The sequence below is a fragment of the Myripristis murdjan genome, chromosome 4 (assembly GCF_902150065.1).
Source record: "Myripristis murdjan chromosome 4, fMyrMur1.1, whole genome shotgun sequence".
NCBI lineage: Eukaryota > Metazoa > Chordata > Actinopteri > Holocentriformes > Holocentridae > Myripristis > Myripristis murdjan.
Genome location: NC_043983.1, coordinates 34,239,481 through 34,265,922, shown reverse-complemented (window position 1 = coordinate 34,265,922; position 26,442 = coordinate 34,239,481). Strand labels below are relative to the sequence as shown.

At 43.5% G+C, this 26,442-nt stretch overlaps 1 protein-coding gene across 1 annotated transcript; it reads right to left on the bottom strand.

The window, feature by feature from the left end:
• Positions 1-9,883: 9,883 nt before the first annotated feature.
• LOC115357996 (NLR family CARD domain-containing protein 3-like) lies at positions 9,884-17,068 on the bottom strand. Its single transcript, XM_030049764.1, has 9 exons — positions 17,016-17,068; positions 16,795-16,908; positions 16,355-16,433; positions 15,944-16,163; positions 14,007-15,810; positions 13,736-13,909; positions 13,086-13,259; positions 12,867-12,913; positions 9,884-11,883 (listed from the first exon to the last, which is right to left on the bottom strand). Exons 1-9 carry the CDS (start codon positions 17,051-17,053, stop codon positions 11,345-11,347), a joined length of 3,189 nt encoding a protein of 1,062 aa, XP_029905624.1. The 5' UTR covers positions 17,054-17,068; the 3' UTR covers positions 9,884-11,344.
• Positions 17,069-26,442: the final 9,374 nt, after the last annotated feature.

Genomic DNA, 26,442 nt, shown 5'->3' with positions numbered 1-26,442 from the left:
CCCCCTCCTTCTATCATCTACCTCTCTCCTTCTCCTCTCTCCATCCTTCTATCATCTACCCCTCTCCTTCTTCTCTCTTACTCTCCTTCTCCTCTCTTACTCTTCTTCTCCTCTCTCCATCCTTCTATCATCTACCCCTCTCCTTCTTCTCTTTTACTCTCCTTCTCCTCTCTTACTCTTCTTCTCCTCTCTCCATCCTTCTATCATCTACCCCTCTCCTTCTTCTCTCCCCCTCCTTTTCTCATCTACCCCTCTCCTTCTCCTCTCTCACTCTTCTTCTCCTCTCCCCCTCCATCTCTCATCTACCCCTCTCCTTTTCCTCTCCCACTCTTCTTCTCTCTACATCCTTCTATCATCTACCCCTCTCCTTCTCTTCTCCCCCTCCTTTTCTCATCTTCCCCTCTCCTTCTCCTCTCTTACTCTTCTTCTCCTCTCTCCCTCCTATCATCTACCTCTTTCCTTCTCCTCTCTCCATCCTTCTATCATCTACCCCTCTCCTTTTTCTCTCTTACTCTCCTTCTCCTCTCTTACTCTTCTTCTCCTCTCCTCCTCCATCTATCATCTACCTCTCTCCTTCTCCTCTCCCCCTCCTTTTCTCATCTACCCCTCTCCTTCTCCTCTCTTACTCTTCTTCTCCTCTCCCCCTCCTTCTCTCATCTACCCCCTCCGTCTCCACTCTTACTCTTCTTCTTCTCTCTCCCTCTCTCTCTCTCTCTCTCTGAGTGAATGGCGGAGTGAGTGGAGTGTGGAGTGGTAGCGTGGCTTCAGCGTGAGTGAGTTTTCTCTCTTTTTGCTGTTCTATGCGTGTATTTTCTTTATTTCTCTGTATTTGGGTCACTGACAGGTGTGTGTAGGTGCAGGTGTAGTTTGGTTTGGTAGCGGGGCTGCCGGCTCGGTTGGGCAGTATGCCCGTGGTGGAGGCCGGTGCGGAGTTTGAGAGGCTGACTCGCCGTCATGCCGTCAAACTGGTGCCGGCAGTGAACTGCTCGGTGGAGGAGGCCGGCCTGGCGGCGGGAGAGGTGGTGGGTTACGGCAGCGTGAAGTCTGCCTCCCGCATGAATGGGGCGATTGTCATTTTTTTGGACAGCACGGACAAAGTCAGTGATGTGGTTGAATCAGGTGTTGTCATTCATGATACTTTCACTCCTGTTCTCCCGCTTGTTAATCCGGCCCGTAAAATCACCATTTCTAATGCTCCCCCGTTCATTAAAAATGAAGTCCTGGCCAAGGAACTGTCCCGGTTCGGACAGCTCGTGTCCCTGATAAAAATGGTTTCTCTAGGCTGCAAATCCCCTTTGCTTAAACATGTGGTGTGTCACCGCAGGCAGGTTTTCATGGTCCTGAAAGACAGCACGGATGAACTCAATCTGTCCTTTAACTTTAAAATTGATGGGTTTAATTACATGGTTTTTGCTTCATCAGACACAATGAAATGTTTTGGATGTGGTGTGGAGGGGCACTTGATTCGCTCCTGTCCGGAGCGAAGGGGGGAGCAGCGGCCGGAGGCCGCTCCGGGGGACGGGGCGCCGGCTCCGACGCCGGGCCCGGCTCCCGGTGAGGAGCCGCCGGCTCCAGGAGCGGAGCCGACCGACCCCGCGACCAGCCGCGGAGCTGACGCTGCCGCGGGTGGTGTGACCGCCGACGGCGGCCCTCCCACGGGCAGCGCTCTCCCGGGCAGCGCTCCCCTGGAGAATGATGTTAGAGCAATACCAGGAAAAAGCAAGGATCAGAGACAGAAAACAGACAACAAACGAACTGATGAAATAAATGAGAAAGAGTCAAAAAACAACAACGTTGAACAGAATAAACCTGCAGAAAGCAGAACTACTGTGACTGAAACTCATGAAAAAGTAGAAACAAATGATAATTTGTCAGGCGGTGAGGATTTTTTGGAAGATGAAGATATGTCTGATGATGATTGGTTTACAATGTCACAGAAAAGAGAAAGTTCAGAACCAGTGCAAAGCGGTGCAAAGGCCTTTAAAGTCACTAAAGTGACAAAAGCAGGAGAGGTGCAGGCAGAGTGTGAGAATGATGTGTCTCTGAGTCAGGAAGACCAGCAGAACCTGTACTCTCCTGCTGAAATCAAGAGGTTTCTGCAGGGAACTAAGGGAGCCAGGCTTGTGAAGGTAGAGGATTATTTCTCTGATTTAAAAAGGTTTGTTGATTCAGCGAGGCGCCTGACAAAAAGTTCAGTTAACTCTGGGGATGATGTGCTGACAGATAAAGAAATTTATCGTCTGAAGAAACTGATACCAAAAGTAAAAGCACAAATAAGAGCTGATGGTGATGATGATGATAATGTTTAAACCAAGGACCTTGGGTTCCTTTTTCTTGCTGTTTCTTTGTTCTTTTCTTGCTGTCCTCTTGTTCTTGAGCTTCTCTCTCTCCATGTGTGACTTTAAAACAGGCACTTTGAACTTAAATGGGGCCAGAGATGAAAACAAAAGAGCTGCTTTTTTTAAACTGATAGAGCTGAAAAAAATGGATGTAATGTTGATTCAGGAAACACACAGTAATGCAGAAAATGAAAGTGACTGGAGGAAGGGATTTAATGGCAATGTGATTTTGAGCCATAAGTCCAGCTGTAGTGGTGGAGTGGGCATTGTGTTCTCCAGGAGTTTCTTGCCTGTTTCCTATGAGGTAGAGGAAATAATTAAAGGCTGTTTTTTGAAGGTTAGAACTAAGTATGAAAATGTAAATATAGTTTTTCTTAATGTGTATGCTCCCACCAATGGGGTGGATAGAATATTAGTGTTAAATGTTTTATGTGACACCATCAGGAACTGCAGCAGTGATGAGTATTTGTTGTTAGGAGGTGATTTTAACTGTACTGAAAACCCACTGTTGGACAGAAATCACCTGGAGCCTCATCCTGCTTCATCACGCAGGTTCAGGCAGTTAACTGAAGCACATGAGCTGGTAGATGTGTGGAGAAGTCTACACACACATCATAAACAATACACCTGGAGTCACTGTAAAGACAATATGTTATCTTTGGCTAGGCTGGACCGCATGTACACCTTTAATCATCATGTGAACATTTTTAAGAGCTGTCACATTAGTCCAGTGGGCTTGTCTGATCATTGTCTTGTTTCTTGTTCTGTTTTTATTAAAAATGTCCGTTTACAAAGTGCATATTGGCATTTTAACACTGTACTGCTCTCAGACAGAAACTTTAGAGCTGCTTTTGAATGTTTTTGGCTGGCCCATAGACAGTGTAAATTTAATTTTGCCAGTATCCAACAGTGGTGGGATTTTGGTAAATTGCAAATAAGACAATTGTGTCAACAGTTCACTCGCAATGTCACTAGAGACATAACTCGATCTATGAGGGACCTAGAGATTCAGGTGGTAGAGCTGCAGAGTTTAGCAGAATCTACAGGAGATCGAGGGCTTTTAGATTCCCTCAAAGCTAAAAAGTCGGCTTTAGCCAACCTGCTGGGCGTTACAGCACAGGGAGCTCTGGTCAGGTCGCGTTTTATTGACATCACGCAGATGGATGCCCCCTCTCAGTTCTTCTTTGGTCTGGAGAGGAAAAATGGTCAGAGGAAAATTGTTCACTCTCTGCGGTCTACCAGCGGCTCGACAATCTCAGATCGCTCTGAGATTAGGAAACTTGCAGTGTGTTTCTACAGTGAACTGAAGAATGAGTGGACAGAAATCCCAGATGTGAGCAGCAGCTTTCTCACTGGTCTTCCTCAGGTGGATGCTGAGGCCAATGCACAGCTGGAGGCTCAGTTATCCCTCAGTGAACTGCACACCGCTCTCATGAGCTTACAGAGCGGAAGAGCTCCTGGCATAGACGGTCTGCCTGTTGACTTTTATAAGTCCTTCTGGTCTGTGTTGGGTGGGGACCTGTTGGAGGTCATCTCAGACAGCTTGGATACAGGTCGGCTTCCTCTGAGCTGCAGGAGGGCTGTCATCACTCTGCTGCCCAAGAAAGGAGACCTGCAGGAACTGAAAAACTGGAGGCCAGTTTCTCTGCTCTGCACGGACTATAAGATCCTGTCCAAGGTCCTGGCCACCAGACTCAGAGAGGTGATGGCTTCTGTCATCCACACTGACCAGACTTACTGTGTGCCCAGCAGGCTGATAAGTGACAATGTCACTCTGATTCGGGATGTTTTGGAGGTCTCTAGCTCATTGGCTGTAGACACTGGTCTGATTTCCATAGACCAGGAAAAGGCTTTTGACCGGGTTGAACACCAGTATCTATGGCAAACACTAGCTGCTTTTGGGTTCAGCCCAGGCTTCGTAGCCAAGATCCGGGTTCTGTACAGTGACATTGCGAGTGTTCTGAAAATTAACGGAGGTCTGAGTGCTCCTTTCAGTGTTCAGAGGGGGGTCAGACAGGGCTGCCCCCTCTCCGGCATGCTCTACTCTCTGGCCATCGAGCCTCTACTCCATAAATTAAGAAATGATCTGAGTGGTGTTTGTTTTCCTGGCAGTGATGTCCATTTTAAACTGTCGGCGTATGCTGCTGATGTCATTGTCCTTGTAAATACACAGAGAGATATTGATGTTCTTGTAAAAACTGTAAATTTGTTTGGTTGTATATCCTCTGCAAGAGTTAACTGGGGGAAGAGTGAGGCTGTAATGGTGGGAGACAGACTGGGAGATCAGCTCAAATTACCTGGAGGTTTGATCTGGAAAAAAGGAGGACTTAAATATTTGGGAGTTTTTCTTGGAAACGAAATGTTTGTTCAGAAAAATTGGGATGGTGTTTTGGATAAAGTTAAAGGTAGGCTAATGAAATGGAAATGGCTTTTACCTAAAATGTCTTACAGAGGCCGTGTTCTTGTTGTTAATAATTTGGTGTCATCTGCTTTGTGGCACCGGTTGGCCTGTGTTGATCCCCCAATATCTCTTCTGTGTCAGATCCAAAGGGTTTTAATTGATTTCTTTTGGGACAGGTTGCATTGGGTTCCACAGAGTGTACTGTTTCTTCCGAAGGAGGAGGGCGGACAGGGTCTGGTCCATCTGGCCAGTAGGGGCGCCACGTTCCGCCTTCAGTTTGTGCAGAGACTGCTCTCTGGGCCCAGAGACCTGGTGTGGAGAACTCTATCTTGCAGCATCCTGCAGCGGCTTGGTGGTCTGGGACTGGACATGTCTTTGTTTTTAATGGACTCTAAGAAGTTGAGCACCTCATCTCTGCCAGGGTTTTACAGGAGCGTGTTTTCTGTGTGGACTTTGCTGATGAAGCAGAGGCAGGACCGGACTGTTTCTCTGCACTGGCTCCTCCAGGAGCCCGTGCTCTTTGGAGGCCGTTTGGATAACCCTACTACGACTATCTACCCCTCTCCTTCTCCTCTCTTACTCTTCTTCTCCTCTCTCCATCCTTCTATCATCTACCCCTCTCCTCCTCTCCCCTCCTTCTATCATCTACCCCTCTCCGTCTCCTCTCCCCCTCCTTTTCTCATCTACACCTCTCCTTCTCCTCTCCCATTCTTCTTCTCATCTCTTTCACCTTCTCTCTTATTCCCCCTCCTTCTCCTCTCCCACTCTTCTTCTCCTCTCTCCATCCTTCTATCATCTACCCCTCTCCTTCTCCTCTCCCCCTCCTTCTTTCATCTACCCCTCTCCTTCTCCTCTCCTACTCTCCTTCTCCTCTCTTACTCTTCTTCTCCTCTCTCCCTCCTTCTCTCATCTACCCCTCTTTTCTCCTATCTCCCTCCTTCTCTCATCTACCCCTCTCCTTCTCCTCTCCCCCTCCTTCTCTCATCTACCCCCTCCGTCTCCTCTCTTACTCTCCTTCTCCTCTCTCCCTCCTTCTCTCATCTACCCCTCTCCTTCTCCTCTCCTACTCTTCTTCTCCTCTTTCCCTCCTTCTCTCATCTACCCCTATCCTTCTCCTCTCCCCCTCCTTCTCTCATCTACCCCTCTCCTTCTCCTCTCACATTCTTCTTCTCCTCTCTCCCTCCTTCTCTCATCTACCCCTCTCCTTCTCCTCTCACATTCTTCTTCTCCTCTCCCCCTCCTTCTCTCATCTACCCCTCTCCTTCTTTCTCCCTCCTTCTCTCATCTACCCCTTTCCTTCTCCTCTCCTACTCTCCTTCTCCTCTCCCCCTCCTTTTCTCATCTACCCCTCTTCTTCTCCTCTCCTACTCTTCTTCTCCTCTCTCCCTCCTTCTATCATCTACCTCTTTCCTTCTCCTCTCCCACTCTTTTCTTCTCTCTCCCTCCTTTTCTCATCTACCCCTCTCCTTCTCCTCTCCCACTCTTCTTCTCCTCTCCCCCTCCATCTATCATCTACCCCTCTCCGTCTCCTCTCCCCCTCCTTTTCTCATCTACCCCTCTCCTTCTCCTCTCCCCCTCCTTTTCTCATCTACCCTTCTCCTTCTCCTCTCCCCCTCCTTCTCCTCTCCCCCTCTCCTTCTCCTCTCCCCCTCCTTCTCCTCTCCCCCTCTCCTTCTCCTCTCCCCCTCCTTCTCTCATCTACCCCCCTCCTTCTCCTCTCCCCCTCCTTCTCCTCTCCCCCTCTCCCTCTCCTCTCTCCCTCCTTCTCTCATCTACCCCCCTCCTTCTCCTCTCCCCCTCTCCTTCTCCTCTCCCCTTCCTTCTCTCCTCTCCCCCTCTCCCTCTCCACTCTCCCTCCTTCTCTCATCTACCCCTCTCCTTCTCTCCCCCTCCTTCTCTCATCACATGTTGCAGAACTTCTAAAGAAACTCAAACTTATCTTGGCTTTTCTCTATAGAGATAAATCATGTCTAAATCAACACTCTAGAAAACAGTTAGTGCAAGCCACATGTTTATCAGTGCTAGGCTACGGAGATATTATTTATATGCATGCTCCTGCCACTACGCTAAAACATCTGGACTCAGTTTATCACTCTGCCATTAGGTTCATAACTGGTCATGAGTTTTCCACCACTGCACGCTCTATGAACATGTGGGTTGGACTTCTTTGGCTCTGAGAAGAGAGACTCACTGTATTCTGTTTATTGATAAGGGCATGCTTAACAAGCTTCCTGTCTACTTAACTAGCTTGCTGTCATCTAGGCAGTTTAACTATAGCACTCGTGCCTATAATTCATTAGCTCTTAATGTCCCTAGTGTTAGGACAGAGATAGGAAAGATCACCTTCAGACACTTCGCACCATCAAAATGGAATGAGATGCAAACTCGTCTCCAATTAAGCAGCTTGATTCCTTTCATGGATTTTAAACAAGTTCTCATCGATTTTTTGTTTTCTCATGGCTTTTGTACACATTAATGTTTCCATTCTCTTGTACCATTACTGTGCCGGTATTTTGTATGATTTATATTGTGTTATTGTTATTTATGTAATCAGGGCGTCATTGGAAAAGAGAGCTTGCTCTCAACTGGCCCTCCCTGAATAAATAAAGGAATGAATGAATGAATCTACCCCTCTTCTTCTCTCCTCTCCCCGCTCTGAAGACTCCTTCAGCACGGTCCGCTCGGGTGGTGGGAGAGTGCCTTTGGGCTGCGGTGGTGGCTGTGGGGGCTGCTGGGCAGACATCACACTTGATACTGAGGTCACAGTGTTGATGGTGGGCATGGGTGGCAGGTTGATCTCTTTCTTCCGCTCAGTTTTGATTTCCTTGCCACTGCACAAATGTCACATCACCAACCTCAAACATGAACAAGGAAAGTGCTTTGTTCTTTGAGTGGACAAAGTCCTTTTCTTTTTCTTTTCGATCTGTATTCAGATATAGATTTTGTAGAAGTTACTGTTAGTTGTTTCTATCAGGTGCATTTGTTTTGCTATGTTTGCTAAGCTATCCTGCTGACTAGTAAGATAGCTAAAAAGCCATGTGCTTATCATTCTGTCAGGTTATTAACTGAGCTGACTTTAGACCATTGAGACACAGACTAAAGAGAGGTCAGTTTACTATAGCACTGTAATATAAATATGGAAACCAGTCTGTCCCAGCACGCTCTTCACATTCACTTGTTGTGTTAGCAACATCCACACTGACATCCACATCAGAACATTTTTTCTCACAGAACAGCTTTTCTCACTTTTGCTATCCTGGTTGTTACATACAGGGTTTAGTCCTTTTTTATTGCACACACCCAGTTCTCTAAAGGGCCTCCATGATGGTGTCTGACGGTTCTTAAAGGATTTCACACAAGAAAATACTGTTTTGCCCTGTCAGCATTTCTGCCAGGCCAGCACAGATAATCTGTGTCACACCACAGTGAGAAACAAATCAGTATTCACAAGCTCACAGCACTGAGTTTGTTTTTTTAAGAAGGTGCATGAAATACATTTAGCCTACCGTGTTCTCACCCTGGCCCTCTGTGTGGTAGGCAATGAGATGTGATTTGGCATCAAAGGGCATCTCAGTAAAGCCGCCTGCCAGCCCACCAGCCCCACCACATTGAGCAGCAGCAGAGGAATGACTGTGGACACAAAAACAAAATGTTTCAGTACAACTTGCACCCACTGGTGTGTCTTATTATTTATGTATTAATGGTTTATTTGATATGGACACTGTACACTGGACAAACTGAAAACAGCTATCCAATGCAAGTATCATAGTGTTTGTAGAAGATACTAATTTGCAACCCCTGTCCCTAGAAGGGCTTTTGTAAAAATAAGAGATTACAAAAACAGTGATTACAGAAACAATAAAGCACACATTTAGTAACGACATATCTGGAGAAATTTAGAAAAAGACAGAGGCAAAGTCACGTTTTGAGGCAAAGTCAAGTGTGCTGTAGAGTTTTGGCACTGCTGATGCATTTTACTCACAGTCCAACTTCACGTCACAGAACAGACATGAGCTAGAAAGATGCAGAGCCACACACAAATGCAGCCTTCCAGACCACACAGACACACACACAGTCAGGGATGTGTGAGGTGCTTTGTGTGTGATGGCGATGTTGCTGAGGTCTGAGAGGCTGGGGGTGGGAGGACCAGTGGTTTTTGGGTCATTGTGTGTGATACGGACGAGTTTGTTACTGTAGACTGTGGTTAAGATGGTGAAGCAGCAGGTGGGAGCAGTTGAGTATTATGGGCTGAAAGGTGCCTTTGTGGGAGAGTTTTCACTGGAAGCCCTCATCGATGTCTGTGGTGTGTGATGTGGAAACTTCGGTCCAGATCAGGTCAGATTGACTGCTGAGAGCTTCTTAAACTTGGTTCTCAAAAACACCAGTAAAATAAGTATTGGAAGCTTCAGAAAATAAGGCTTCAATTCAGACAGAGTCCAGAGCAGACAAATCTTTATTTTCAAATGAGATCTCAAATGAAAACAGGCAGTGAGTCATTCTCTGGAGAAGACTGAAATCCCCAACCTATAGACCTGCCTTTATACCGTTTTTTGAGCCCCATCAGCCACTGAGTATATGCCCATTGGTATGGGGTGCTCTGACATTTGAAAATGATGGTGTCAGTGATTTGTTCCTTTGAAGACCGTGGTGTTGTGTATATCACTCCATTGGTATCAGACCATTGGCCAGTGCACATGATTGTAACTTTCAGACACTCCCCATTCACCCTAGCACATAAGACTAGGTCTTTCTTCAATTGTGGCCAACGTTGAGTAAGCACTTCTCCAGACAGGAAAAGTGTAGCAGTCAGTGCGACTGATCGGGCTTGGAGTGAACACACATACAAAAGCAGGTCTGGCTCTAGATGGATTTTTTAACTATATGGTTAAAATACACACAAGCCTAAATCTATCACACTTTTTCCAGTACATATGAGTTTCTTGAAAATTATGAAGTATATTAAATTTTATCAGCTTATATAGTGTTTTGGTTCAGGATTACTTCCACATGTGCTTGTCAAAACTAAGTTTATTTATCCATGGTGAGTCTGAGGGGGTTTGTCAGCTTCTGGTGTTTGCTGCCACCTGCTGGCCTGGCCAAAAATCAAATCTAGAAAAATATTTTCAGATGCTCTCTTAAACAAAATACTGTGGAGAATTTTCTTGAAAAAATCATTTCTAATACAACCCTCCATCTCCACATCCACTGTCTGCTGCTTGTGTATAGTGTACAATATTCTTTCAACAAAAAACAATTTGTCAATATGCATAGATTTGTTGGATAAGAAAAAATATAACACAAAGCTCTTGCAGATAAATTGACTTCTGTGGTGTTAGGAAACTCTTTGGGTGTGATCTTTATATCTGGAAAGAAATGTGAGCTTTTCTTATGTGATCATCCTGGATTAAAAGCCATTCCAGCCTCAACCTCCACATTCAGAGACAGAGGGCCGTCTAAGACCATCACACATGCAGATCCTCGGACTCAAGTTATGGATTAACGGTGAGACCAATTTCTTTATAAATTCCTGAACCATATTATGACATCTGGACAGTTGACAAAGTCTAGTTGGACTGGACTGGTCTGGTTGGACAAGACACGGTAGCCTGGGGTTACTGAATTAATATGTAGGGACGCCCACAACACTGCTGTCTGGGACTCAGTAGGAAATAAAGTTAAGTCTGGGACCTTGGGGTCTGGGACCCCACACCTTGAGCAGTCACAATCATGGGGAATGGAAAAAAGTAAAATGGCTAAAGGCTTACACCCCACATCTTCTAAACATAGAGCCATGGTCAGAAAACATGGTGATGAAGCGTGTAAACCAGAGGTGATGGATGTATGGATAAAGGATTATGGTTTACCCTGCCCTGCTATAATATGTTGTAGCAGGGCACAGGACCTTTTACTTGGTGCCCTTACAAAACAACTATGTGAGAGCAAAACCTTGAATCTCTTCTGTCATTTGGCTACAGAGGGACACAAAGCTAGTCTCACTAAGTTGCAGTGACCTCATACTGCAGGAGCGTCATTATTGATTTTTCGTTTTATGGAAGCTCCACTACTGATAATGATTCACTCAAAAGGCTTCACTGAACATGACACGGTTAAAGTGAGACTCCCTAATCCTGAAAAACCTTTCACTCAGACTGCTGATCATTAAAATGGCTGTATGACATCTGTTCTCCCTCAGCCACATTTGCTTAAGTTCAGTCACGTCAGTGGCAGTTTCACATGAAAGGAACCAATCATGTGTCATAAGAGGCAGAGATCATACCATTAGGGACAATACAAGTGGGGGAGGAGGGGCTGTAGCCAGAGCTAACTGAATGTGGCATCCAGTGTTATTGCAACTGCATGGAGAAAGTAGAGGCTATGTCTGTGTGGGTTTTGGGGGATGCTGAACACACCGGTCCTGGTCCTGTGTTGTAGACCTTTTTGAGATATAAAAAATTACATCGGACACTGTCAAAGACAAACTCTGTGTAGAAAGGTAGGGCTGTCAGTAGCAGCGCTGCAGCAGCATTGCTGTCTGTGTGGACACACACACCTGCAGCGAGGCAGCCATCTCACACAGGCAGAGGGAGCCACTCTGAACCAGGCGTCACTCGTCCATCTGACACAGAGATGCTGAGGAATGAGACCGAAATCCGAAGCCAAAGCCCGGGTACAGAGGCTGAGTGAAGGTGCTGTTGAAGGTGTGGAGGTGGATCAGTGTGTCAGAGGAGATGCTGTAGAAGGACAGAGAGCCAGCAGGCCAGTCCAGATACACTGCCACTCTGTTAGAGGACGGGCAGGCAGGAATGACCGTTCCTCTCTTATTGTCAAAGACGGTGAAATTTTTCTGATGGCAGCGCAGACTCCAGTACTTGTCTTGCCATCCAATCCCACAGTCAAAACTGTTCACTCTCCTTCCGACTCTTCTGTATGTCACTCCTATTTCAACATTTCCTTTCCACTTGACCTCCCAGTAACAGCGATCAATCAGACCATCTCGACACAGCACATTTCTCCAGGAGTCAGATATTGCCGGCTGATCATGAAATATCTCCTTATCTATCACTGCGGTCACCTTTCTGTTGTCATCAGACAGGTGGAGGTTTATCTGTGCTGTGTTTGCATTCAGTGTGAGTGCACAGGCATCTGATGGAGAGAACAAGACACAATACTTTAAAAAAGCATGACACTTCTACATGAAAATTGCACATGAAGCATTTTGTTAATCCAGGTTACGCTAACCAAATTAAGTTACAGGTAGGCTATTAACAGAGAATGGATTACAGGTCTAAATAAAGGCTCTGTGCCAGATGAATGTGTGTGTGGCCTTGCACTGACAGTCATGATGGACCAAGCTAAAAAAAACCAAAGACACTAAAGGCAAACTAATTCATCTCACCAACTGAAAGCGAAAAAACAAGATTATGAATATGTAACAAAGATAGGGAAGCATCAGAATCAGTTGTGATGGTCACAAAGTGAGATCAGGCTAGAGATCATGCAGACCTGTGTTGTAGCACAGCCCCGTCTCACAGGACCTCGTGCAATAGTCACAAAATTTAAACTGCTGATTTGCATACATGGACACAAATTATCTTTTTTTTTTTTTTTTTTTTTTTTTTTTTTAAATGGTATCCATATGTATATGTCCTTATGCTTTCATGGAAGTATCTAAATTCCATTTGCTTTAGCCAACAATCCAGACAGAGAAAGGTTAGGTTTTGGCATAAAAACCAGGAACTACACAAGATATGTTTGGCCAGAAAATTATTTACTGGATATTGGATTCATTGATCCTTCAGTGATATATTTATACTAAATTCCAGATGGTGTTTGAGTTAAGTGTAGCACCATATCATTGTTGATTGTTTGCAGCTGGTAATGCCAAAATTTATAAATAAATAAATAAATAAATAAATAAATAAATAAAAGAAGAAAATACCATAAATAAATAAAGATGATTTATGAAATAATTAAAAACCAAGATAATAAAAATGTGCACACAATTAAATGAGGCAGTTTAGGCTGCACTAAAAACAATTACAAAGGCATATATGGTCAAAAGCAGTGGCACAAGGGCAGTGCCTTGGGGAACACCATTTCATTAATCAAACTAAATCCACACGTACACTTCTTCAGGCCTGGTTTCAACCTCTGCTCTCCACAATGGTCCACCCTGGAGGAAGAAACAGAGTCAGAACAGCAGATTCTCTTTTGATGATGGAAACATGGGCTGTAAATAACCTTTGCTATGCATGATTTACCAGACGACGTCACTCATATGCACCATTCAACATGAAACACTACTCCTCAGCCGTCTATAAGACATGGTGTGTGTCTCTCCATACCTGAGAGCCTCCAATCTCCAGGTTGGATCCTCCAGTCCAGCAGAGAGCAGCTTCTCTCCTGAGTCTCCTGGATGATTGTAGCTCAGGTCCAGCTCTCTCAGATGGGAGGGGTTAGAGCTCAGAGCTGAGGCCAGAGAAGCACAGCCTTCCTCTGTGACCAGACAGCCTGACAGCCTGCACCCAATCATGCATGTTACACTTTTTTATTACATTACTGCTATGAAATTAACTGATGCAGTTGCAGATAAGATACAGATATTTCATTCCCTAAAACTCTTCCTAAAACTTAATGTCACTGCATCCTTGTGTGTCTTGAGCACTGCTTTCATATCCTTGCTAGTAAAGATAAACTGTAATTATGTCAGTGATACTGGTTGGATTCTCGCTGGGGTCATCCATGATAAAAATCTATAGACACGGGAAAAAGTAATAACAAAACACATTTTAGAAAATGGCAAAGACCTTCTTTGAAATAAAACTGAAGATATCACCCTTTAATGGCATTGAAATGTTGATATATAATATGTTTACATGTTTCACATTCCTAAATACTGAACTCAAAGAGAATATTTGGAGAGGACAAACCTACTTTTCAGACATATAAGAAAACAATGTAATGAATAAATGACCAAACTATAAGCTGATCTGACCTGAGAGTCTCAAGTCTGCAGTGTGGACTCTCCAGTCCAGCAGAGAGCAGCTTGACTCCTGAATCCTGCAGATCGTTGTTACTCAGGTCCAGCTCTTTCAGACTAGAGGACTGGGAGCTGAGAACTGAGGCCAGAGCTGCACAGCTTCTCTCTGACAGATTACAGTCACTCAGCCTGAGGAGAAATAAGTGAAGACAAACAATAACAGTGATTGTTTTTCGTTCTCTAAGATCATGTTATATATTTAATAGATCAATCTATCTGCACCTACACAGCTTTATCGGAGGCTTTGACCACTGGCAGCAGCCTCAGAAGAGCCTCCTCTGAAGCAGAGTATTTCCTCAGGTCAAACATGTCCAGCTCCTCCTCTGATGTCAGTAAGATGAAGACCAGAGCTGACCAATGAGCAGGGGAGAGTTTGTCTGTGGAGAGACTTCCTGATCTCAGGTACCTTTGGATCTCCTCCACTAGAGAATGGTCATGCAGCTCATTCAGACAGTGTAAGAGATTAATGCTTCTCTCTGGAGAGGGATTCTTCCTGATCTTCTTCTTGATGTACTGAACTGTTTCCTGATTGGACTGTAAGGAGATTCCTGTCCATGTCATTAGGCCTTGTAAGAGACTCTGATTAGCTGACAGTGAAAGACCCAAGAGGAAGCGCAGGAACAAGTCCAGGTGTCCATTTGGACTCTTCAAGGCCTTGTCAACTGCAGTCTGGTAGAGGTGCTTAAGCTTAGGTTTCTTGTTTAATACTGAAAACCTCCTGGAGGTTGCTTGTTCTTCTGACAGTAGATTGACTCCAGAGTTGATGAATGTCAGAAAGACATAAACAGCAGCCAGAAACTCCTGAAGGCTCAGATGGACGAAGCAGAAAACCTTGTCCTGGTGCAGCCCACGCTCCTCTTTAAAGATCTGTGTGAACACTCCTGAGTACACTGAGGCTGCTCTGATATCAATGCCACACTCTGCCAGGTCTGCTTCATAGAAGATCAGGTTGCCTTTCTCGAGCTGCTCAAAGGCCAGTTTTCCTAGAGACAGGATCATCTCCCTGGTCTCTGCAGTCCAGTGTGAATCTGTCTCTGCTCTCCCATAATACTTGACGTTCTGCACTTTGGACTGAACCACCAGGAAGTGGATGTACATCTCAGTCAGGGTCTTGGGCAGGTCTCCTCCCTCACTGGTTTTCAACACGTCCTCCAGAACTGTAGCAGTGATCCAGCAGAAGACTGGGATGTGGCACATGATGTGGAGGCTTCGTGACGTCTTGATGTGGGAGATGATTCTGCTGGCCTGCTCCTCATCTCTGAATCTCTTCCTGAAGTATTCCTCCTTCTGTGGGTCAGTGAAGCCTCTCACCTCTGTCACCATGCCAACACACTCAGGAGGGATCTGATTGGCTGCTGCGGGTCGTGTGGTTATCCAGAGGCGAGCAGAGGGAAGCAGGTTCCCCTTGATGAGGTTTGTCAGCAGAACGTCCACTGAGGTGGACTCTGTAACATCAGTCAGGATCTGGTTGTTCTTGAAGTCCAGAGGAAGTCGACACTCATCCAGACCGTCAAAGATCAATACAACCTGGAACTGCTCAAACCTGCTGATTCCTGCTTCTTTGGTCTCAGTGAAGAAGTGATGAAGAAGTTCCACCAAGCTGAACTTTTTCCCTCTCAGCAGATTCAGCTCTCTGAAAGTGAATGGAAATGTGAAGTGGACATGCTGGTTGGCTTTGTGTTCAGCCCAGTCCAGAGTGAACTTCTGTGTTAAGACTGTTTTCCCAATGCCAGCCACTCCCTTTGTCATCACTGTTCTGATTGGTCCATCTCTTCCAGGTAAAGGTTTAAAGATGTCCTCGCATGTGATTGATGTTTCTGGTCTGTCTGGTTTCCTGGATGCTGTTTCTATCTGTCTGACCTCATGTTCCTCATTGAGCTCTCCACTCCCTCCCTCTGTGATGTACAGCTCTGTGTAGATCTGATTCAGAAGTGTTGGGTTTCCTGCTTTAGCAATCCCCTCAATCACACACTCACACTTATTCTTCAGCTTAGATTTGAGTTCACATTGGCACGCTGCAGCGAGTGTTTCTGAATGGACAAACAACAAATAACATAAAATGTTAAATGTGAGAAACATGATTATTTTGGGACTGTGTGCAGCCAAATATGAAAGTCAACTTCTGTTCTTTCCATCCTGCTAAACCTGTTAAAAGCCTCTTACTGCTTTGCAGATGGTCAGCCAGCTCCTCCTGCTTCATCCTCCTCAGGAAGTGCAGTGTGATCAGCAGAAAAGCCTTTCTGTTGCTTTTCCTCTGCTCTTCCTCCTCACCGTCCAACATCTCATCCTTACTCTCTAAGCATTCTGGGTAATCTGGACTCAGAGAGCTCTGGATGTGTTTCAACTCATTCTTCACAAAGGTGATAATGTTCTCCTCAAGCAGCTGGAACAGAATAATATACTTAAAATTCTTCGTGAAATCAAATCCATTTTGTAGAGCCTGAAAGCCAATTGATCTAACGTGTGCAGCTTGGAGACTTTTATGTCCCAATGCTGCACTCCTTGCATGTTTTTTTTTTTTTTTTTCAGTTTGTTTGTAGCTGAAGTAAAAGATGGGTTTGTACATTTACACACCATAAAAATTAAGGCCAGGTCTGTTGTGGTCTCCTGGGCAGACTGACCACTGGGAACCTCTGAGATCTGCCAGTGGACACTGTGGAGAAAATGAGTTTTATTGGATCATATAACATCATACACAGACACACACACACACACACACACACACACACACACACACAAACACGGAATATGTAGGGCAGAAATGTGTGACCACCACCATATAGCAAGAACTAGCCGATAGCATCAATTCAGCATTTAAATTCCACCTCCCACTACACTTTATATTATTTTTAAAATAAGTCAGTTATGCCTTACACCACTGTAGAATTTGAGTAAGGTATAAAAGATCAAAATCTGGATCCCACACAACCAAGAGCCAAATCAACTCTGTACTGACTCTCATGTGAGCTTGATAACAGCAAACTTGCCTGATTTATCATCATTATTATTATTACCTGTTATTTTCAGAGAAGTCTGAAGCTCTGAAGTCAACAGGTTTCCCCATAGACCAGTCACTCTTCATGGACACACAGCTGGGTGCAGGGGGGTCTGGCCTCACCTGTAGGATCCTGATAGAAACATTTCTTAACATACACAGTGAGGGTGATGTGGGTTTGTAAAGAAGATCATTTTACACTGTTAGCAATGCTAACATAATGAGAAAATAATGACGCACGGATTCTTAGACTCTCTAAATATTAGAGGTATTTCCATAGAGCGGTAACTCTTCATGGACACACAGCTGGGTGCAGGTTCAGGTACAGGTTCAGGTTCAGGTTCAGGTCCAGGGGGGTCTGGTCTCTCCTGCCAGACTGGGCTGCAACACAACACACACAGAGCTTTTCCTGTGAATAATGCTGCTGTGCTGATTTGCCTGCTGAGCTCTGAGATGGAGAACAGTCATGGACAGTCAGAGATCCTCATCTCACCTCTTAGCTTTGGTCTGGCTGTCATGTTGCCCAGACAGAGTGCTTTCAGAGGCAGGGAGCGCCTCCTCTCTCTCCTCACACACATCCATAGCCGAGCCGACACCTTGACACAAACACAGCGGCTGATTGATGACAACAAGCTTTCCATGACAGGATGTGTGCTGTCTTCCTGTCAGCACCATGTCACATATACAGAGTGGACGTAACACTCAGAGCAGCCGCCCTTTACATCAAACCCACTGAACAGCTTCATCTAGAGAGGACTTTGAATCCTCTGAGACTCTTCACACATGGACTGGGGAAAAGGAAGATTAGTGAGAAGTACAGTAGTGTGTTGGCAAGGTGAAAGTATTTTTCTCACTTGATGTATCCACAGAAAAAAAAAGAACCCCAGTCAAGCTTGTCCTAGCTGTCAGACGAGTTCTGTGGCTCCCTGACTTTGATTATCATTAAAATAATTCAGGTACGACATTCTCACACAGTTTATTGTCTCCTTCAGTGTTAGACATTAAAGATTTTTACAAACAAATTATGACTATGAATTCTAATGAATATTTAGATCGGCAATCATGGAAATCACATTTTGAAAGATGTCATCACTGTCTTGTGGTCCCAGCCTGCTACTGTCATCCAGTTATGAAACACAACGTAGGAATGTCTTCATCAATATTTATAATGGCCCCTAGTAGGGTCTTTACCTGCTGAGTCACATCCAGATCAAATGAAAAAGACTTTGTGCTCTATCTGTATAGGGAATCCTGGAAAAGAAGACTTCTGATTACTGCCCTTCGTCAGTCCTGAGTGTCTGCTCACATTTAACGTGAGTGTGAAGCCTCTTCCTCATACCTTCAGTCCGGAAACGTCAGCATGACACCAAGTTTAACAGCACCAGGAAACAAGGGACAGTGAAGGAATTTACTACTGAACCAAATTCAACAGGATTAATGAGTAGTGAGTCTAGAGGAGCGCAGCTGGTTTGTTTGAGCCAGTGGATGAATAGTGACTGTAGTGCAAGTGCAACAAGTGCAACTGAAGTTTAGAGTTTGAAGTTTAGAGTTTGAAGTTGGGAGTTTGTGTCTCCATAGAGTCAAATATTAATGTCTGATCACTCATGAGGGTCAGTATAGATAATATGCATAATAAAATGTTTTGTGAAAGAGAGGTGTGTCATTTTTTCCTCATTCAAGTGTCCCAGGAAAACTTTAAGGTGTAATTTCCTGCTTTTCCCAGCAGAGGGAAGCATTTGATTAATTCTAATTCTTTGTATTTATTGATCATTCTGACAAATTAAAAAAAAAAAATGAAAATGAAATACCACTTATCATATGAATTTTGTTTTGTATTTTATTTGATACGTCCTGAATTTGTTTCCTTGAAATTTCTGGGAGGAAAAACATTTCCTTGAAAAAATTAAAAAATTCTTTCTCAAGTAATTTCAAACATAACATATTTTTTTCCATATTGTACAACAATGTCATACATATTCTATGATTGCTACACTGAAGCTACATCACCCCTACATTACATCACCTTAACTTTTTCAGAATTAGCAAAAATATCAAATTGACAACTGACAGCGTCCACTTTGGACGTCTCAGCTGAAAGGCCTGTGGTGCTGCAGTGCACAAATAATCCACCAGGAGGCAGAAGACACGTGTTAAATACATAGGTTTTTTTTTTTTTTTTTTTTCATCGCAGTGACGATGTAGAGCAGTGGTTCTCAAACTTCTTTCAGTGATGTACTCACCGGCAGATGTTTTATTTCAGCTGGGGGTGTGTCACTCCAATTTAACGTCAGCTCCGATTAATCTGGCTAAGCAGCAAAAGTAACATCAGTAAGAAGTAACATTAAGGCTGAACAGAGTTATATAATTTCAAACCCACCTTTCGGGGCTTTTGCTAATCACCTTTTCAGGCTGTTATCACTTTACCTCTGAAATAAAGACGACAGTTTTCTCAGATGTGTTGATTTATTAAATGTTCATTTCAATGTACAGATGCAAACAAATTGACAGATTAATCAATGGCCTAGGAAACTCATAAAGACTAAACAAATGATTAATAGGCTAATTAATAACTGATAACATTAACACATTAATAACAAGAACAAAGTTATAGACTGCACATCTCGTGGAAAATCTTACAGGTCCGTGGTGCTGAATACGCCTGAGCAGGTACTGTCCGTGGTGCTGAATCTGACTCAGCGGGTACTGTCGTTGATGCTGACTCCGCCTCGGCGGGCACTGTCCGTGGTGCTGAATTCGCCTCAGCGGTACACTGTCCGTGGGGCTGACTCCGCCTCCGCAGGCACTGTCCGTGGTGCTGACTCCGCCTCCGCGGGTACTGTCCTTGGTGCTGAATCCGCCTCAGTGGGCACTGTCCGTGGTGCTGAATCCTCCTCAGCGGTATACTGTCCGTGGGGCTGACTCCCTCAGCAGGCACTGTCCATGGAGCTGACTCTGCCTCAGCAGGTACTGTCCCTGCTGCTGACTCTGTTGAGGCATTTCATTCTTTTTTGTTATAGAAATTAAAGTTCCATAAAATTTATGGAGGATCTTGTTTAGCTCTTCTCTACTTAAGTTGAGAAATCAGCTGTTTGCCCGGTGTTTTTCAGGTAGCCTTGTTTGACGGCCCAAGACGTTGACTAGGCCGTACTGGCTTCATTTCTTGACCTCTCCAGCTGATCCAGCTCTTCACTCGTCACTCTCGCGTATCCCTCCTTTTTCTCTTCTGTCTTGTCTTCCTCGTTCAGCTATTTATCCAAACTTCGCCAAATAAATCAAAACGTTTCGTGTTGCCATGGAAACCACACAGACTCGGGCAATAAGATGTAGGCAGAGTAATAATTTCAGTGATGAGGTATTTTTTCATTTGATCACGGCTAGCCGTGCTGTTATTAAGCATTATTACACTCGAGTGTAATAATGCGATTATACAACTATTACCAACAAAATAAAATGTATAATCAAAATGTATTCATATTGTGGGCATTTCGCTGCCAAAATGTAAAAGTTTTTTGCTCGTATTCTCTCCGTTTCAGTGGAAATCGGAGAGACCTGACGTTAACTAGTCCCTGTCAGCCAGCCAACTTGGCCTTATCATGTTTTCTAGACATCGTGATTTCCCAAAAATTTGGCTTTGCTAGCTCAATCATGTTGTAAGTAGAAAAACCGCTGGAAAAAAAAATATTTTTTTCATTGGCTGATAGTTACATTTCTGCCGACATCTCAGTCATTTTTAATCTATCAGGTGCCGTGATAAGTTACTGCTTTCCAGTGTCGGCACCAGAACAAACAGCTATCTTTTTATAAACTCACCGGCAGATGTTTCATTTTAGCTGGGGGTGTGTCACTCCAAGTTAACGTCACCTCCGATTAATATGGCTAAGCAGCAAAAGTAACAAAAGTAACCAGTAACATTAAGGCTGAACAGAGTTATATAATTTCAACCCCACCTTTCGGGGGCTTTGCTTATCACCTTGTCAGGCTATTATCAATTTACCTCTGAAATAAAAACAACAGTTTTCACAGATGTGTTGATTTATTAGCCTAGATGTTCATTTCAATGTACAAAAACAAAAAGATCGACAAATTAATTAAAGCTATGGTCTAGGCAGTTCATAAAGAATAAACAAATGAATAACGATTAATATGCTAATTAATAACCAAAAACATTAACGCATTAATAACAAGAACAGTTAACAAGTTATAGCCGCACATCTCCGTGGACAATGTTACAGACGCTGTCCGTGGTGCTGCATCTACTGAGGCATGTCACTCTCTTTACTATAGAAATTAAACTGGATGCTGCCATTAAAAGAACAATTGCTAAAATAGCTGTCCATAAACCCCATGCCTGGTGTCTGCCGTTTAGCAGGGGGTGCAGAGTTGTTAGAGGATCTTTCCTCCAGAGGCTGGACATTTTGACAGAGCACGCTGCTCCATCTCTTTCTGCTGGTCAGGGAAGGAGCCCAGTAGCTGTGCAGCGAGCTCTCGGACTTGTGGCCGCTGACTGACATGATTTCTCTTGCTTCAAGTCCCGCATCAGCCAGTTTTTGGATTGTGGTACTTCTTATGCAGTGATTTGTATAGATGACTGACGTGCCAGCCTCCTTACAAATTCGAGAAAGCATTGAGCCGAGGTGGTTAACACCCATCGGCTCCAAAGAGTACCACACCTCATCCTCAAACTTGGCTGCTCTCCTTGGATGGAGGTAAAAAGCTTTCGCCTCTTTAAGCAATTTAGACAAATATTTTTCAAAGGATGACACTGGACAAAACTCACTCCCCAGCTCCTCAAACATAGCTCCTCTTCTGCTCTGACGATCCCTTTCCTGGTGGCTTTTATGATTTTTCGTTTCCTCGTTGAAGGCGAGACTCACATATTTGGCTCCATCATTAGGGAAGTTTGACCATTTTTTTTTTTTTTTTTTTTTTTTTTTTTGGAAACATTTAATGGTAACGTTTTAATGATGCTGCTTCATTAACCCACCTGCTGCATCTCGTTTAATTACGAATGACTGCGGTGTCAGTCTCCGCAGCCCCTCCTTTCCTCTCCTCCCAAAGTGAAGCTGTATGTCAAACCACACTTTGTTTACCAGCCCCTGTGGTGTTTTGGGGTTCTTGGCTGCGGAGTTTCTCAGTATCGTAATGTCCTCCTCTGTAATGGCAGGATGCTGCTGACTCTTGTCATGACCTGCTCTCCGGAGAGTCTTGATGAGTCCACTGAGGACGTTGTTAGAACTAGTGAACTCAGTGTCTTGCATGACACACCATGCCCGACTTAGAGGTGGATTATTCATATAACGGTTAATCCCGGCTCTTAATCCGATGTAGCTGCCAATTGCATAGTGTTGGCCCTGGCTGTTCCTCACAGCTCCATAAAACTCTCGCAAGACTTTGTTCATGTCCTCTCTACTCACAGTGGAAAAATCCACTCTTTGCCCGGTGTTTGAAAGATAATCTTGGAAACATTTTACTGCCCAAGACGTTGACCGGGCCGTACTGGCCTCGTTTCTGGACTTCTCCAGCTGATCCAGCTCTTCGTTTGTCACTGGCTTGTATTTCTCCATTTTTTGTTCTGTTCTGTCTTCCTCTTTGAGCCATTCATCGAAAGTTAGGCCGCCAAATAAATCAAAATTTATAATAAAATTATCCATTCTGCAGGTTAACAGGTGATGGCGGCTTTGGATGCGGGCTTCATACAAACGTTTCTTGTTGCCATGGAAACTACATAGACTCGGGCAATAAGATAGGCGGAGTAATATTTTCAGTGAAGAGGTTTTTTTCATTTGAGCACGGCTAGCCGTGCTCAATTGCTCATTTGAGCACATTCTAAACGTCTGATTGACCAATCAGATTGCTCGGTCGGATCTACGTGTTGTATAATTCTCATTTAAGCACATTCTAAACGTCTGATTGACCAATCAGATTGCTCGGTCGGATCTACGTGTTGTATAATTTTTTAAAAATCTCACGTAACCCCTGGAGTTCCTCCACGTACCCCGAGGGGTACGTGTACCCCCATTTGAGAAACTGAGATGTAGAGGTCTCAGAAACTCATGTATCAAATATGATTCACTTGGCCTTTCAGGGTTAAAAACCTGGATTCTGCATATCACACTGCTCTATGTTTTGGAACATGTGCAGCTCACACATTCACCATTGGTTTTTATATGAATCTTTAGGATGGTCCTCTCTATAGCAGAGGAGAAAAATGCACATGTTGCTCTTTACTGCCAAGGCATTGTGAGGTGAACTACCTGCTTATACCTGAAACCTTTTGTCCTTTCATACAAGCAGCTACAACACTAAATTTGATTTAAATGTCAGGACTCCCTGGAAGAACAGATCTCGTGTCTCAACAGGACCTTCATTTGTCCTTTTTTTCCCCCAAAGATAACTCAAACTGTGTGGGAGGGATTTGGATGAAACTTCATGGAGGGACTAGTAATAAATGAGCGATGAGCTGGTTACATTTTGGAGTATCTGGTCAAAGGTCAAGGTCACTCAAAGGTCAGAATTCACCTGTTGGGTAGTATTTCCTGAGTGATGCATGGTGGGAAGATGCAGCGAGGTGTGTGATGTTGAGTGGGGGAGGCTGCTGACTCCGACCGCTCTGCTTATCCGGTTTGGACATATTTGGACACGCATAGAAATATTTGCCTACTGATGAGTATGTGACTTTTTGAATCAGTCTGTAACACTAAAATACATTAGCCACTGCTTCTAGTTGAACTAGTCTTCATGACTCTAATAAAGGGAAAAGGCCTATATCTTGTTTTAGGTGTTATATTTTATTATTACACACATTTTTATGTTTATGGACTTCTGACTCCCTAAAGTGACCTTGAACACCCCCTAGATGTCCCATTTAGATTAGACATTTTTTATCAACTGAAATCACATTTTCTATGCAAAATGATTCCAAAAAAATTAACAAGGCTCTGAATGTGTCTGATTCACAGAGTGGAAGGGGAAAAAAAAGAAGAAGATAACATTTGCTTATAAAGCCTTGGAGTCTCCAAGTCCAGCAAAATGTATGTAGTTCTCCTCACCTCTTCACAGTTTCTAGTCAGCATGAACTTTTAGATTATAGCTTGGATTATTGCTATTACTTGGAATTTGACTCTGCTCGTTCTTCATTATGACTTTGCCTGTATTTGGTTTTCTGGATCTTGCCATATGGTGTCTGTGAGTTTTATCTTACTGGGCATACATCTGTTAAGTAAACTTTAAATTAAAAATACCAACATTCATTACCTGAGTTGGTTTGGACCAAGCAGCCATGCTCTTCAAATAGCATGAAGAGCATGAGACAGTGGAAACAGACTCCTAAACATGCTGTCAGAAAAAGTTACAGTTTACACTAAGAAATATAACAAATACAACAGAAACAATTAATTCTTCTCATTCTTCATTAGTAGGTTCCCTGTCATGAAGAGTTGGCTTTATTTTGGCCAAAACACTGAATCAGAATCATGGACAACTCCATACCAAAAGCATTTATTTTGTCCAGTGACATTAGCACAAATAAAAAAAGATAAAATAAAATTGAAAAAAATATGCAGCCAGTGTTGGAGGGAAACCTTATACAGACAAATAATCCAAAGCCCAAACATAAAGTAACTTATATAACAAATAACCTAAATGGCATTTCTTAATCCAGCTCTTAATCCCTATTATGACAGTAGTCATTTTTTCAGTGGGTTTAGAATATTGTAAAACTATATATGCAATAATCCAAGTCATTATAGCTTTCCATTTTACATATCTTAGGGCTCGAAAGCAAAAGTTGAACCAGTTACCAGCGTATCTGTGTTATAATATTTCAGTACACCATTACAATCCATGTTGTATCACAAACCCAGATTATTTATGACAGATTGAGTGTGTCACAGCATGCTCAGGTACCAGAACCTGGTTTGTTGGCCCAAACCAGGCAAAACTGTTGTTCACGGGTACCTGAACATGTCTGAACCCAGCGAAGCAAAACTATCAGTTTCAGAGTAACAGAGAGAAACCACCTTTATTTATACTTATTGATATGTACTCACTTAGATTTACCTACTATTTACTTAAACGTACTACCTGCCTACTTCCTTAACTTACTTAGTTAATTATTTCCTTACTTGCTTACCCAAGTTAGATACACCTGCATTCTGCCCTGCTTTGAAGCTGGATACTCAGTTTGGCCCTGCTCATTCCTATTTCCCAACCGTTTTTTTTTTTTTTTTTTTTTTTTTTTTTTTTCTCAGAATCTGCCTATAGAGCAAACAAAAATGCTTCCTTGATCAACCAACAGGTGACATGGAGTCAAAGCAACCTACAGGGATGGTGAAAAGTAATGGGCTTTTCAGGGGTCCACTTTACACCAGGTGCAAAATATACACGGTATCACAGCTAGTTTAGATGTCCCAGACAATCCTTGGGAAATCATCAAGAATGAGTGAATATGGCATGTTGTTGTTGGTATAGTGGCTGAACTTGGCATGTCAGAAATTACAGATAAGATTAAAAAAAGAAAGCTAAACCCAGAGGATAATAGTTAAGCAAGTGCACATTCACACTGTCACCTGAAGTATTTCTGTAGTATTCCTATAGTAACTCTGTCGCATCTAGGGTTAGATAGAAGCTAGCCTCAGTCAGGTGAGATTTTTTCTGTTGTAAAAGTGATGGTCTAGCCAGAGGACATCAGGTGAATGGGGTGAATGTCCTTCAATGCGTCCTGGGACACATGTCTGTTTACACCTCTAATGTGATGAAAAGGTGTCCCAGGCCTCCAAATGTGTCCTGACTCTGAGCGATTCGATCTCAAGATGCATTGAGGATGAATTGGTGCTATCCACACCTGGACTTAGAGGTGTCAGCTGGTGATCGGATCATGCAGGATGGAAGCCCAGTGGGAACAGGACTTTAGTTGCAAAACTCACACTTGCAGTCTATGTACTTAAGAGTGACATATTTCTGGGAACTGGTCAAAGAGTGTGAAGACTGCAAGTGTTTGGAGGTTTTGTCAACACACATTGGGACACGCTTGACAAAATGAAGATGTTTCCACTTGCAGCACCAGTAGCTGAAGTTATGATGGTTTTAAGGTGGTTTTAAGAATGGAATAGAGACTTTACAATTATGGGGTTCAAACTTAAAACTGTCTAGCTAATTGTGTCCTATAGGCTTGCATATGATTAATTAATAAAAACTAAACAACATTCATTCTTTCTTACAGCTATTTACATTTTTCAAATGGTACTTTACAGGCACATTTCACTTTGCATTTTCATGCAGTTTTAAACATGTGACATTTGTTTTTGCATCCATATGGGACTACAGTATTTGACCTCCATATCTATCACCACTTATGTGAACTTTCCAGTCCTTATTTCATCTATTGTAAACAAACCCGCAATGAGGGGAAGATGAATTTTGAGGGGAAAAACCTCTGGGTGTAAAAGCTTTCATGAATTGGACTTAAGTTGAATTATAGAAAGAAATAATCAACATTTCAATTTATTATGTTTTTTTGTTTTTTTTTTCCAATATAATGTTGGTTGTTTACATGAAACTATAGTTGACCTGAGCCTCAATTTCACCCCTTAATCAATACAGACTAGAGCCCATGAGCAATTCTTGCTCCCAGGCCTGTCATCACCCACTTCCACCACTGGCTGCAGTC